We start from the raw sequence: 14,913 nt of genomic DNA on the forward strand, positions 1-14,913 counted from the left end.
TTAAGTTGCCGTACATTCATATAAATTTTTTTAACATAAATAATCAGATAAAGTGCAATGGGCTATTAATGTTCAGAGTTTTGTTTGAGTTGAGTTTAATAGCCTGATGGCTGTGGGGAAGTAGCTATTCCTGAACCTGAATGTTGCAGATTTCAGGCTCCTGTATCTTCTACCTGAAGACAGCGGGGAGATAAGTGTGTGGCCAGGATGATGTGGATCATTGATGATGCTGGCAGCCTTTTTGAGGCAGCAACTGCGATTGATCCTCTCGATGGTAGGGAGGTCAGAGCCGATGATGGACTGGGCAGTGTTTACGACTTTTTGTAGTCTTTTCCGCTCCTGGGCGCTCAAGTTGCCGAACAAGCCACGATGCAACCGGTCAGCATGCTCTCTACTGTGCACCTGTAGAAGTTGGAGAGAGTCCTCCTTGACATATCGACTCTCCGTAATCTTCTCAGGAAGTAGAGGGGCTGATGTGCTTTCTTTATAATTGCATCAGTGATCTCGATCTAATGTCCACAATGGGGTAGAGCTGAATCGGACCCTAGCTTATGGAAGGACTGTTCAGGAGCCTGATAACAGGGAGGGAAAGAAGCTGTTCTTGAGTCGGGTGGTGTGTGCTTTCGAGTACTTGATTTTCTCCTCTGCAGTTACTGGTCCACTAATTTCTCTTCCAAGTAGAGAAAGCAGAAAACATAGAAACATAGAAATTAGGTGCAGGAGTGGGCCATTCGGCCCTTCGAGCCTGCACCGCCATTCAATATGATCATGGCTGATCATCCAACTCAATATCCCGTACCTGCCTTCTCTCCATACCCCCTGATCCCCTTAGCCACAAGGGCCACATCTAACTCCCTCTTAAATATAGCCAATGACTGGCCTCACTACCCTCTGTGGCAGAGAGTTCCAGAGATTCACCACTCTCTGTGTGAAAAAAGTTCTTCTCATCTCGGTTTTAAAGGTTTCCCCTTTATCCAGCTGGACCCTTGTCCTGGACTTCCCTAACATCGGGAACAATCTTCCTGCATCTAGCCTGTCCAACCCCTTAAGAATTTTGTAAGTTTCTATAAGATCCCCTCTCAATCTTCTAAATTCTAGAGAGTATAAACCAAGTCTATCCAGTCTTTCTTCATAAGACAGTCCTGACATCCCAGGAATCCGTCTGGTGAACCGTCTCTGCACTCCCTCTATGGCAATAATGTCCTTCCTGATTTGGAGACTAAAACTGTACGCAATACTCCAGGTGTGGTCTCACCAAGACCCTGTACAACTGCAGTACAACCTCTCTGCTCCTATACTCAAAATCCTTTTGCAATGAAAGCTAACATACCATTCGCTTTCTTTACTGCCTGCTGCACCTGCATGCCTACCTTCAATGAATGGTGTACCATGACACCCAGGTCTCGTTGCATCTCCCCCTTTCCCAATCGGCCACCATTTAGATAATAGTCTGCTTTCCTGTTTTTTTGTGGATAACCTCACATTTATCCACATTATACTGCATCTGCCAAACATTTGCCCACTCACCCAGCCTATCCAAGTCACCCTGCAGTCTCCTAGCATCCTCCTCACAGCTAACACTGCCCCCCAGCTTAGTGTCATCCGCAAACTTGGAGATATTGCCTTCATTCCCTCATCCAGATCATTAATATATATTGTAAATAGCTGGGGTCCCAGTGAGCCTTGGGTACCCCACTAGTCACTGCCTGCCATTGTGAAAAGGACCCTTTCCTCCCAATGAACCCCCATGCCTTGTGCATATTCAATCATGGACAGAGGGCTAACAACTCATCAGATCAAGTTTTGTGTCAGGACCCTTCTTCACTCTCAACATGGATGGGTGATGTTTTGGATCAAGGCCCTTCTTCATGTTATCTGACTCTGAAGAAGTCACCTCTCCACGTTCTCCAGACCTGCTGCCTGACCTGTGTCCTTTTGGGTATTAAGCAGAGTCTCCAGTTCTTTGTTTCTACAATTTCCATCAACGAGTTGACAACATTGGTTTGCGATTTAACCACATGAACTCCCACTTGCCCTCTCCCCACTGATCACGTGACCTGCCCATTACTCGTGGCTTGTAGCTTTCCTCACCAGTTAGAACATGAACAGCGTCTGACTGGGACGGTCCTCGTCGTCAGTAGAAACATCCTTTGCTTTTTAACATTTTCAATCATTACTAGATGAAGGAGCCACATGAAATAAATATATTGCACATTGTTAAGGCCCGGCACCAATTTTCTTCCGTGGGTTGTGTGCAGCAATTCCTGGTGATTAATTTGTGATGCTTTAATGGCTCTACAAACCTTCCTGACGATTTGGCAGCTTATGCCTTCGAGCTCAGCAGGTGACCCGGAAGACCGATGCCTGAATTATTATAGAGTAATGATCTGTGAGGCTAATTTAATTTTACAGTCATTGAAGCCCGTTTTCAAACTTCAGCAAATAATGCTAGATTTACTGCCAGCTGTTCCTTCAGGTCACTGAATAAATAAACTGCATGGTCAATGTTTTTATGTTGGCATGTACGCTGGGTCCTTTATGAACAAGGCGGGATACATTGAAGCCTTTCATGCTAGGCCTCAGTTGAAGTAATCCCCGTTTCCACGGATGGCCGTAGAAACTAAAGGTCGCTGCCACGGGAGGAGGGGGAGGAGGAGAGCCCGGCCTGGTTGCCATGGCAACTCTGAACGCTTGTTACACGAGGGGTAGAGGCACAAAAACCCCTTCATTAACATCAGTAAAACACTGCAGGATTTAATTTATTAAGTACAGTTACATTTTGACTCCTTGAAGGGCAAAGAGCCCCCATTTAATAGTTCTGGTTTAGATATAACAAATGTTGATCAGTAGGCCGGTATCTGATTGCCAGAGAAGGTAGTTGAGGAAGGTACAATAACAGGATTTAACAGACATTTGGACAGGTACATGGATAGTTTAGTTTATTATTGTCATGTGTACTGAGGTATAGTGAAAAGCTTTATGTTGTTGTCGTGGGAACTGACGTATTTAAGTGTTACTCTGAGTCAGAAATGTCAGAGAACACATGCTGCCGGCATATAACGGATGGGGGAATAAAACAGCATGTTTGTATTCGGTGTTGTTGAATGTGTATTTATTATAATCGGATCGAGGTGAGGATCTGACATTGGCCACCAGGACGAACTAGGAATTGTGCAGTTCAACTTTTGAAGCAGGATTGGCATTTAGTGGAGTTGAAGCAGCTGGGATGAGAGGTTTGAATCCATTTGACCCGAGTGGGGAAGTGAGTGTTGTGAGTCAACTTTGGGAGACGTGACCAGAGGAATTTGATGCCTACGCAGACAGCCTGGGAAGAGGTTGACAAGGAAGAATGTGCGCTTTGTGTTTGGTCCAGAACAAAGAGCTGCATTTCTGATGTTAAAACAGAGTTTGATGAGTCCCCATACGTTGGGATACTATGATCCAAAGGCTGTGTTATTGCAGATGCAAGTCCCGTGGGGATAGGAGCAGCACTTGTACAGCAGCATGCAGGACAATCGAGATTAATAGCAGGTCATTGACGGAAGTAGAAACAGGATACTCCCAGACAGAAAAGGAGACTTTTGCTTTGTGTGGGCGCTTTCACGCGTTGCGTTTGAGTTGTGGAGAGGCCACAAACCGCTAGAGACAATCTCTCTCCTCCAAACCGTGTGCCCGGATTGAAAGATGGGTGCTCAGACTCCAACGGTACAAATACAGAGTGATGTACATCACTGGAAAGAACAACGTAGCTGACTCATTATCCAGATTGCTGAAGGTAGACAAGGCGCAAGGGAATACACTGGGGACAGAAGCAGAATCATTTGTACGATTTGTTCCAAGTGAGAAGTCCCTTGTGGTGTGCACCTTATCAACAATATGCACATCTCAGCTCCAGCCTGGATAAGCTAAGAATCGGGTTGCAGACAAGAGTTTAAGCAAAATGCCAGCTCCTGCCAGCACAATCTTGTTTATTGTTCACTGTGAAATCGCACATTATTCGCTTATGTAACTCGGTTACATACGTTTTTATCTTAATGCACTTAGATTGAAATTAGATATGTTGGCGGGGCAGAATTCTTTTCCACTCACTCTCTCACATAGATCATAAGCTCTAGGAGCAGAATTAGGTCAAGTCTACTCCGCCATTTAAACATGGCTGATCTATTTTTCCCTCCCAATCCCATTCTCCTGCCTGAAACCTATACTAATTAAGAATCTATCTATGTCTGCCTTCAAAACGCCCATTGACCACTTCCACCGCCGTCTGTGGCAATGAATTCCACAGATTCACCATCCTCCGACTAAAGAGATTCCTCCTCATCTCCTTTCTAAAGAAGCATCCTTTTAATCTGAGGCTATGGCCTCTGGTCCTAGACTCTCCCACTAGTGGAAACATCCTCTCCACATCCACCCTATACAGGCCTTTCACTATTCGATAAGTTTTAATAAGGTCCCTCCTCATCCATTTAAGCTCCAGTAAGTAGAGGCCCAGTGCCTGCACTGTATCTGCGGTGCTAGATCTCTCAGCTCCACATGTTGCTGTGTCGTGGATGGTGGTGAACTTCATTGTTAGAGCTGTACTCTCCTGGCAAGTGGGAAGACGTCACACCCCTGACATGCCTTGTTAATCCTGGAAAGACTATGGGTTGTCAGGAGAGTGATTTGGTCTGCCTGTGCATCTCCAGCATCCTTGTCTCTGTAACATTTAGTTTATGAATTACTTTTAACCCGTTGATACCTGTGAAGAGGCCAGGGAACACTGCTGCCAACTTCAACAAACCTGGGCTAATATTAAAACAGCAATGTGCTGCTCAATGGCGCCCCCACATGTTCACCTGCAGTAAATGAAGTAAATGTCATGGTTTACCAGAATGATCGATACAAAGTGCTGGAGTAACTCAGCAGTTCAGGCAACATCTCTGGAGAAAAAGGATGAGTTACGTTTCGGGCCGGGACCCACCTTTGGACTGCTGGAGACTGAAGAAGGTCAGACTGACGAAGGGTCCGACCTGAAACGTCGCTCATCTCCTTTCTCCAGAGATGCTGCCTGACCTGCTGAGTTGCTCCAGCACTTTGTGTCTATCTTTAGTATAAACCAGCAGCTGCAGTTCTTTGTTTCTACATTTTACCAGAATGATGCCTGGATTAGGGGGTATTAGCTACAGGAAGAGGTTGGACAGACTTGGATTGTTTTCCCTGGAATGCCAGAGGTTGCGGGGAGACCGAAGAAAAACGTATAAAATGATGAGAGGGGCAGACATTGGGAATCTTTTTCCCAGGATGGAAATATCAAATACTAGAGGCAATAGTTTTAAGGTGAGAGCGGCACTGTTTACTGAACGTGTAAGAAGGAACTGCGGATGCTGGTTTACACTGAAAATAACACAAAATGCTGGAGTAACAGCGTATGAGGCACCATCTCTGGAGTAAAGTAGGTGACGTTTCGGGTTAGGACCTTCTTCAGACTAATAAATGTATGTGTTCCGACCCAAAACATAATCTACTTTTCTCCAGAGATGCTACCTGACCCGTTGCGTTACTCCAGTATTTTGTGTCTATCTAAGGTTTAAAGGGGATGCGTGGGACAGGATTTTTTTTTACACAGAGGGTGGTGAATGCCAGGAACGCATTGGCAAGGTTAGAGTCTGAGACAGAAACGATAATGGCATTTAAGAGGCTTTTGGATAGGCACATCAGTTTGCAGGGAATGGATTAAGTGCAGGCAGATAAGAGTTGGTCTCGGCATCATGTTCGGCACATATATTGTGGGCCGAATGGCCTGTCCTTGTGATGTAGTGTTCTATGGATCCCAGAAACCGACAAGACTGGGAGTGAACTTGCCTCCATGGCCAATGGAATGACCGTCCAGTTTGCTGCAGAATGAAATGGGGCCAAAGTGTTGTTGTCCCCATGAGTACACATGTACGTTCCGAGTGACCCAGCAAGATGCACAGGAGTAAAACACAAAGTGCTGGAGGAACTCAGCGGGTCGGGTTTGTGGATGACATGGATAGGTGGCGTTTCAGATCAGGACCCTTCCTCTGACTTATGGTAGTAAGGAGAAGAAAATGGGAAGAAAGATGTTTAGAGATACATCGTGGAAACCAATGATCACCCATATACTAGCAGTATCCTACACACTAGGATCAACCAATGGGCACCCATACACTAGCAGTATCCTACACACTAGGATCAACCAATGGTCACCCATACACTAGCAGTATCCTACACACTAGGATCAACCAATGGTCACCCATATACTAGCAGTATCCTACACACTAGGGACAATTTACAATAGGTGACGTTTCGAGTCGAGACCCTTCTTCAGACTGAGGCTTGGTCTGGAGAAGGATCTCAACCTGAAATGTCACCTATTCCTTTTCTCCTGAGATGCTGCCTGACCCGTTGAGTTACTACAGCATTTTGTGTCTATCGTACATGCAGCTAATGTTGGGTCTTAATGATGTGCAAAATGGAAACGCTCAGAGTGATTTTATTTTTTTTAATGCCAGGGCAGAAGTGTTTCCAGGAACACTCTCGATTGCCAAGTCAGTCCAGCCAAACCGTGCTTTATGTAGTAAGAACGGTTTAGGAGGGTCCCGACCCGAAAGGTCACCTATCCTTGTCTCCTGAGATGCTGCCTGACCCGCTGAGTTACTCCAGCACTTTGTGTCTTTTTGTAGGATTGGGTTTTGTTTTGTGTGTTCTGTTGAATGGCACAGCCCTCACTACATACGTGATCACGTTTAACAAAATAATTGTACACAAAGCACCATCATGCCAGGTGGAGTGAATGTTCTTTTGTTAACCGGAACGTTCCCATTCTTGAGCAAAACGTAAACTACGGAACGAACTGACCCGCGGAGTTACTCCAGCACTTTGTGTCTATCTTCAGTATAAACCAGCATCTGCAGCTCCTCCTTACACAATGTAGGCCGCCATTCGGGAGAAATAACAAGTGCGTAACTCAAGTGTCCCTTTTTATCAGCTGTGTGCTGCACATCTAACAACGCCACCAGAAGCTCCGAAACATTACCAGGCCGTGTGCCGGGCGCTGTTCGCCGAAGCCATGGAGTTACAAACCTTCCTGGCCAAAATTAAAGCTGCTAAAGAGGTAAGAGCATCAGTTTGCATGAGACAAACTAGTCCAGTTGCATCTCATTGATCAAGCTACTGAAATCACATATAGGGCGGTTCGGTGGCCGAGCTGGTTGAACTGTTGCTTCGCAGTGACAGAGACCCGCGTTTGATCCTGACATTGGATGCTTACTGTGTGGGGTATGCACGTTCTCCTTGTGACACGCTGGGTTTCCTCCGGGTTCTTCGGTTTTGTCCAACACACGCCAAAGACGCGGGGGCTTGTATGTTAATGGCCTCTGTAAAATTACCCCTAATGTGTTGGGAGTTGGTGAGAAAGTAGGAAAACGTAGAACTGATGAGAATGGGTGATAGAAGATCGGCAGGGACTTGGTGGGCTGAAGGGCCTGTTTCCAGGCTGCATCTCCAAACTAAAATAAAACTACATGGCAGCTTCCTGTTGCATGAAATATATTAACATGTCTGACATACTAGTTTCACATTATCCTAGACTTATTTGTTCTGGTTCAATTCTACGTTGTATATAATCTCCCACTTGATATCCTAATATACGGATCATATAGTCATGCTTTCCCATACTGGCCAACATGCCCCATCTACAATCCTCCCATCTTCCTGCATTTGGCCCATTTCCCCCTAAACATATCCAATCCATGTACCTGTCTAAATGTTTCTTGAATGTTATGATAGTACCTGCCTCAACTACCTCCTCCAGCAGCTCGTTTCATACACCAACTACCATTTGTGTATAAAAACAGTTACCCCTCAGGTCCTATTAAATATTTCCCTCCTCACCTTAAACCTATGTCCTCTGGTTCTCGATTCCCCTAATCTAGCTAAAAGTCTCTGTGCATTTACCTGATCTATTCCTTAAAAATAGTAGAGTCAGGGGATATGGGGAGAAGGCAGGAACGGGGTACTGATTGGGGATGATCAGCCATGATCGCATTGAATGGCAGTGCTGGCTCGAAGGGCCGAATGGCCTACTCCTGCACCTATTGTCTCTCATGATCTTGTGCATCTCAACCTGTACAAGATCAAGTGGACAAGTGAATGTACAGCCTTTTACCCTCACTATTCACCTCATGATTTTATACATTTCTGTAAGATCACCCCTCAGCTTCCTGCGCTCCAAGGAAACACATCTAGCCTGCACAACCTCTCCCTACAGCTCAGGCCCTCGCTTCATGGCAACGTCCTCTATTGTGCACCTTTTCAAGCTTCTTGACATCTTCCCCATAACAGAGTGATCAAAACACTTAAAGTGCAGATGGTTATTTGACTGTCAGCATGGACACGTGGCTGAAGGGCCAGTGTTATATGGGCTCCGAGCCTTACATGCAGAGGAACATGTCACAAATCAACCTTCAGAGTTATTTAGTTAAAATTAATCCTTTAAAGTATTCCCAAAATAGAGATTGCTGATTCTCCCATCCAATTGTTGAGTAATTACCAGTTTCTCTGCTGAACTGTCAGTTTCTGATGAAACGTTATAATTTGAGTCTTTAAATCTACTCTGGTATTAAAATCAGACATCATTGCTTTTTCAATGAACTTAATGAGAATGTCAACGTAATGGGAGGGTCTAGAACCAGAGGGCACAGCCTCAGAAAGGAGATGAGGAATTTATTTAGTCAGTGGGTGGTGAATTTGTGGAATTCATTGCCACAGGTGGCTGTGGAGGCCAAGTCGTTGGTTATTTTTAAAGCAAAGATTGATAGGATCTTGAATAATAACGGACTTCAAAAGTTACTGGGAGAATGCAAGAATGGGGTTGAGAAGAAAAAAATAGATCAGCCATGATGGAACGATGGAGCAGACTTGATGAGCCGAAAGGCCTAATTCTGCTTGATTGTCTCAAGATCTTATGATAATAATAATAATAACTTTATTTGTTAAGCACCTTAAAAACAACCAAAGCTGACCAAAGTGCTGTACAGAAAAAAGAAAACAAGCAAGACATCCTAAAACAGGCAGAACAACAGAACATACAACTAACGAGGCGCATAAATTACATACAAAAAATCCAAACAATAAATTAAAAAACATAAAACACGAGTACGAACAACGCAGCAAAACCAAGCAAATAAAGTTAATAAACAATTCAACACCTCACTGGTCTACAAAGGCCATGGAGAATAGATATGTCTTCAGGAGTGACTTAAAAACAGCTATATTTCTGTAGCACCTTTCACATCCTTTCACATCCATATGATGAGGGTCAGTACCTCAGTTCAATGACCCTTTATCGTAGCTGGGGCAATACTGAGACTACTCGTCCCACCCGCCTACGTTTGGCCCACATTCCTCTCAATGGGGAAAAAGCATTCAGAAAATGGCACCCAAGACAGGTGACTCTCTGCGTACTGGTCCTGAAGTGGATCTGCTATCACCCATTGCAATCACGCCACTCTTTTAAACCTCTACTCCAACAACAGATTCCCTTCATCCTGTATCTGTACACTGATTATAATCATGTCTAGTCTTTCCGCTGACTGGATCGCACGTTACGAAATAATATTATTTCTCTGTGCCTCAGTACATGTTACAATAAACTAAACTAAACTAGAATGTTTTAAGTTCCAGGAAAGGGTAGGAGTGGGGAGAAAAGAGGGAATGTCTGTGATAGATTGCAACATAAAGTTGCATTCCCCTTCCCTCCACATTCCGTGTTCCCCAGGGATCATCCCCACTGGTTTCCTTGTCCGTCCCTACCATCTCTCCCTGCCTCACAGGTGCCCTTGTGACACCTGCCCTTTAACCTCTTTCATTCCCATCGTCCCAGGACTTAAACAATCCATCCGGATGAAGTAGAGATTCTTGACTTTAGACTTTCGTTTAGTTTATTGCCATGTGTACTGAGGTACAGTGAAAAGCCTTTGTTGCATGCGAAGCAGTTAGTCGAAAGACAATACATGATTTTAATCGAGCCATTCACAGTGTACAGATATATGATAAGTGAATAATATTTAATGCAAGATAAAGCCAGTAAGCCCTGATCAAAGATAGTCCGAGGTTCTCCAATGAGGTAGATAATAGTTCAGGACTGCTCTCTAGTTGTGGTTGGATGGTTCAGTTCCCTGATAACAGCTGGGAAGAAATTGTCCGTGAATCTGGAGGTGTGTGTTTTCACATTTCTATATCCTTTGCCCGATAGGAGAGGGGAGAAGAGGGAGTGGCCAGGGTGTGACTTGTCCTTGATTATGCTGGTGGCCTTGTCGAGGCAGCACGAGGTGTAAATGGAGTCAGTGGGAGGTTGGTTTGTGTGATGGTCTGGGCTGTGTCGACAATTCTCTGCAATTTCTTGCGGGGTTGGATAGAGCTGTTCCCAAACAGTGATGCATCCCAATAAAATGCTTTGTAGAGATACAGAGCGGAAATGGGCGCTTCGCCCCACCGAGTCTGCATCTACCAGCGATCACCCCGTACGATTGCACTATCCTACATAATAGGACCAATTTACAATTTTTACCGGTCGATTAAGTTACAAACCTGCACGTCTTTGAAGTGTGGGAGAAAACTGGAGCACCTTTTAAAAGGTATGTCCTTTTATTCTGAGACTGCCTTCTGGTCCTGGACCATCCCACTAGTAGAAACATACTTTCCACATCCACTCTCTCTAGGCCTGATCTAACTGTGTAGCTCTTTCAAAGAGCTGACATAGGTGCGATGGGCAGAACTGCCTCCTCCAGCACTGTGCCTTTGTGTGGTTTGATGATCCTAATATGTTGGTGTTAATTGGCAGAATCTGAAGAGGATGCAGGCACTGAACAAGGACGTGAGCTGCCAACCCAACATGGAGCTGGATGAGCTCAACAACTTTGACTGGGTAAGTTGCCACCATCAGGCGCTCGGCATCTGATTTCTTTATACCGTAAACCCTTGTTGTTACGGACCCCTTCATAATGGATTTTGGTTTTGGCGGACAGATCTACCGACTTTCACCGCCACCCGCAGCTCGCACCACCTCCCCCGGTCACTTCCAGGCTGTGCCTGCTGTCGCCACTGCCATGGCCGACCCGTACCTGCACTTCAGCCACCTGCGGGCTGTGACCATTGACTCTGCCGATCGCCGCCTCTCCCCCGTCCACCAGCAGGCCGGAGCTGTCACTCACATGGATTCCAGGCCCAGTTCCAGACTGAGAGTCTGAAGAAGGGTTTCGACCTGTAACGTCACCTATCCATGTTCTCCAGGGATGCTGCCTGACCCGCTGAGTTACTCCAGCATTTGTGCCCTTGTGTGTATTAACCAACATCTGCAGTTCTTTGTCTCGACTACATACAATATTACTTGCTAATCCCTATTCGGTTATTGTGGACAAACACCCCCTTTCTCCCCCCCACCCCCAATGGTCCGTTACAACAAGACTTTACTGCATTAATATGGTTCATCTCACTAATTTCTTATTGCACAGAACTGTACAAAACTGGTGGTGATGAGATGACTGGGCTGAAAATAGAGTATGGAATACACTAGTCACTTTGTTTCTGGAATGTCCATGTTCTAGGAGTAGAATTATGCCATTCGGCCCATCAAGTCTACTCCGCCATTCAATCATGGCTGATCTATGTCTCCCTCTCAACCGCATTCTCCTGCCTTCTCGCCATAACCCCGACACCCTTACTAATCAAGAATCTATCAATCTCCATCTTAAAAATATTCCTCGACTTGGTCTCCACATCCGTTTGTGGTAATGAAATCCACAGATTCACCACTCTCTGACTAAAGAAAATCCTCCTACCATATAACCATATAACAATTACAGCACGGAAACAGGCCATCTCGGCCCTACAAGTCCGTGCCGAACAAATTTTTTTTCCCCTTAGTCCCACCTGCCTGCACTCATACCATAACCCTCCATTCCCTTCTCATCCATATGCCTATCCAATTTATTTTTAAATGATACCAATGAACCTGCCTCCACCACTTCCACTGGAAGCTCATTCCACACCGCTACCACTCTCTGAGTAAAGAAGTTCCCCCTCATATTACCCCTAAACTTCTGTCCCTTAATTCTGAAGTCATGTCCTCTTGTTTGAATCTTCCCTATTCTCAAAGGGGAAAGCTTGTCCACATCAACTCTGTCTATCCCTCTCATCATTTTAAAGACCTCTCCTCATTGCCTTTCTAAAGGTACGTCCTATTATTTAGAGGCTATGGCCTACGGTCCTAGACTCTCCCACTAGTGGAAACATTCTCTCCATATTCACTCTATCCAGGCCTTTCACTATGCGGTACGTTTCAATTAGGTCCCGCCTCATCCTTCTCAACTCCAACGAGTACAGGCCCAGTGCCATCAAACGCTCATATGTTAACCCAATCATTCCTGGGAAGGATGTGGAGATTCCTAGAGGGTGTAGAAAAAAAATGAGCTTGCATGGTTATGTGTTGAAGAGTTCAAGCGCTATGGTTTGACCATAGCTACTGGGCTGGTCCTCAATGGACCAGAGGTTGAGAGTCGACTGGAAGATTACATTTGGGAAATGGAGAGAATTTATTCCATTGGAATTTGACTTGAGGACCAAGGGCGAAATATAAAAGGGTGATGTTCATTTTTTGCCAGAGGCTTACTGTGACGTGGAGCTCGTGTTTTGTGTGTGTAATAGAATCATTGAGGACTATGAAGGAGGAATTGTACGTGCGTTTGAGGGAATTAATGAGGGAGCGGTGCTGAAGGGACTACTCTACTGAGAGTGGCATAATTCTGTGGTCCTATATCTAGAGGCCTTACAGATAAATCTCCTTGAGATGGGCCGTTTGGGGACCTCTTGCTCACGTTAATGTGCAGATCCTGTTCCTGTTGAGTGTCTACTAATGACGACTAACGACTGTTCACCTCCAGGCATGCTTCTGGGTGCAAGTGATGAGGGATTTGCGGAATGGCGTGAAGCTGAAGAAGGTGCAGGAGAGACAGTACAACCCGCTGCCCATTGAGTACCAGCTCACGCCCTACGAGATGCTGATGGACGACATCCGATCCAGAAGGTACACCCTGCGGAAAGTCATGGTGAGTCCTCATCACCCGCCCGCCTGTTCCTGTGTAGTGGAGAGCAGCGGCACCGTGGCACAGCCGGCTGAGCCGCTGTCTCACTGTGCCGGAGACACGGGTTTGATCCTGACCTCGGGTGCTGTTTGAGTTTGCACGTTCTCCCCGTGATTGCGTGGATTTTCTCTGATGGCTCCACTCTCCTTCCACATCCCAAAGGCATGTGGGTTTGTAGGTTAATTGGCCTCTGCAAATTGTCCTTAGTGTCTAAGATAGAACTGACGACCGGCGCGGACTCAGTGGGTCAAAAGGGGCTGTATCCATGCTGTATCTCTGATCTAAACTAAACTAAAGGTTGCCAAATATAGACCATAGAATAGTTCAGCACAGGAACGGGCTCTCCGGCCCACAATGTCTGTGCCGACCATGATGCCAAGTTAAACTGTGCTCATCTGCCTGCATATGGGTCTCTGGTGCTGTAAGGTAGTAACTCCATCACTGTGCTGCCCCTCTGAAGCTCGGAAAAGTGTGCGGTTACATTTCTACTGGACAAAAGCTCAATGACAGCCCTTCGATAACTGGACATGCAAGGTTCAATTCTTCGGGGTACTGAGTGGAACACTAAGGTGTAGAAGCACCAGAGCAGGTGTGTCTACTCATGCAGTTGGGTACTTGACGGTCGGCATGGATGTGGTGGACTGAATGACCTGCTTCACTGCAGCCTTGACTATGTCTCTCTGCCATCAACTTGCAATCATGTGTTATTGGCTGGGGATCAAAAAAGGCCATAAAACTCTTATTGCTGTATTTTTGTTCATTAAGTGTGCTGATTGTTCAAGGTTTGCTTGAAGTGGTTTATTTCTCATCTTACTGCACATACCTAAACCAGATTTTGGAGTAAAGGAATAAGGAAATCCACTGTATCCATTGTTCATTCCCCAGCCCCATCCACTGTATCCGTCTCAGTGTGGGCTCCTGTATATCAGCGAAACCAAGCGTAGACTTGGCCATCTTTTTGCTGAACATCTTTGCTCAGTCCGCCTTGGTCTGCGCGATCTTCCAGTTGCCAAACATTTAAACGCCCCTGCCCATTCCCACACTGACCTTCCAGTCCTGGGTATCCTCCATTGTCAGAGTGAGGCCACACGCAAATTGGGGGAACAACACCTCATATTTTGCTTGGGCAACTTGCAACCTAACGGTATGAATATTAATTTATCTCATTTCAAGTAACCCTGCATTCCCTTTCTCTCCATCCCTCCCCCACCATAGTAATCTTGCTAGTTTTACTGTTTGTATACCTTCGTTATCACATCCTCCACAGCCAACCATGTACCATCGTGGGCTATTTGGCTTGGTGCTGGCTCTGATTTGTTCTGTACCTTTTCACACCTGCAGTTTCTATCTCAATAGGCAATAGGGTGCAGGAGTCAGCCATTCAGCTCTTCGAGCCAGCACCGCTATTCAATGTGATCATGGCTGATCATCCACAATCATTATCCCATTCCTGCCTTCCCCCCGTAATCCCTGACTCCACTATCTTTAAGAGCCCTATCTATCTCTTGAAAGCATCCACAGAACCGGCCTCCACCACCCTCTGAGGCAGAGAATTCCACAGACTCACAACTCTCCGTGAGAAAAAATGTTTCATCGCCTCCGTTCTAAATGGCTTGCCCCTTATTCTTAAACTGGCCCCTGGTTCTGGACTCCCCCAACATCGGGAACAAGTTTCCTGCCTCTAGCGTGTCCAAACCCTTAACAATCTTGTATGTTTCAACAAGATCTCCTCTCATCCTTCTAAACTCCAGAGTGTACAAGCCCAGCCGCT

The 14,913-nt window shown here is 45.7% G+C and overlaps 1 protein-coding gene across 4 annotated transcripts in view; it reads left to right on the plus strand.

The window, feature by feature from the left end:
* LOC129696459 (protein spire homolog 1-like) overlaps nt 1-14,913 on the plus strand; it is a 163,775-nt gene that overhangs the window by 89,153 nt on the left and 59,709 nt on the right. For all 4 annotated transcript variants that reach the window (XM_055634366.1, XM_055634367.1, XM_055634368.1 and 1 more), the window contains exons 4-6: nt 6,989-7,114; nt 10,844-10,927; nt 12,942-13,106. In XM_055634366.1, the coding sequence (XP_055490341.1) occupies nt 6,989-7,114; nt 10,844-10,927; nt 12,942-13,106 (375 nt within the window). The remainder of the gene's footprint in view (nt 1-6,988; nt 7,115-10,843; nt 10,928-12,941; nt 13,107-14,913) is intronic.

Source organism: Leucoraja erinacea, chromosome 4 (assembly GCF_028641065.1).
Source record: "Leucoraja erinacea ecotype New England chromosome 4, Leri_hhj_1, whole genome shotgun sequence".
NCBI classification, from domain to species: domain Eukaryota; kingdom Metazoa; phylum Chordata; class Chondrichthyes; order Rajiformes; family Rajidae; genus Leucoraja; species Leucoraja erinaceus.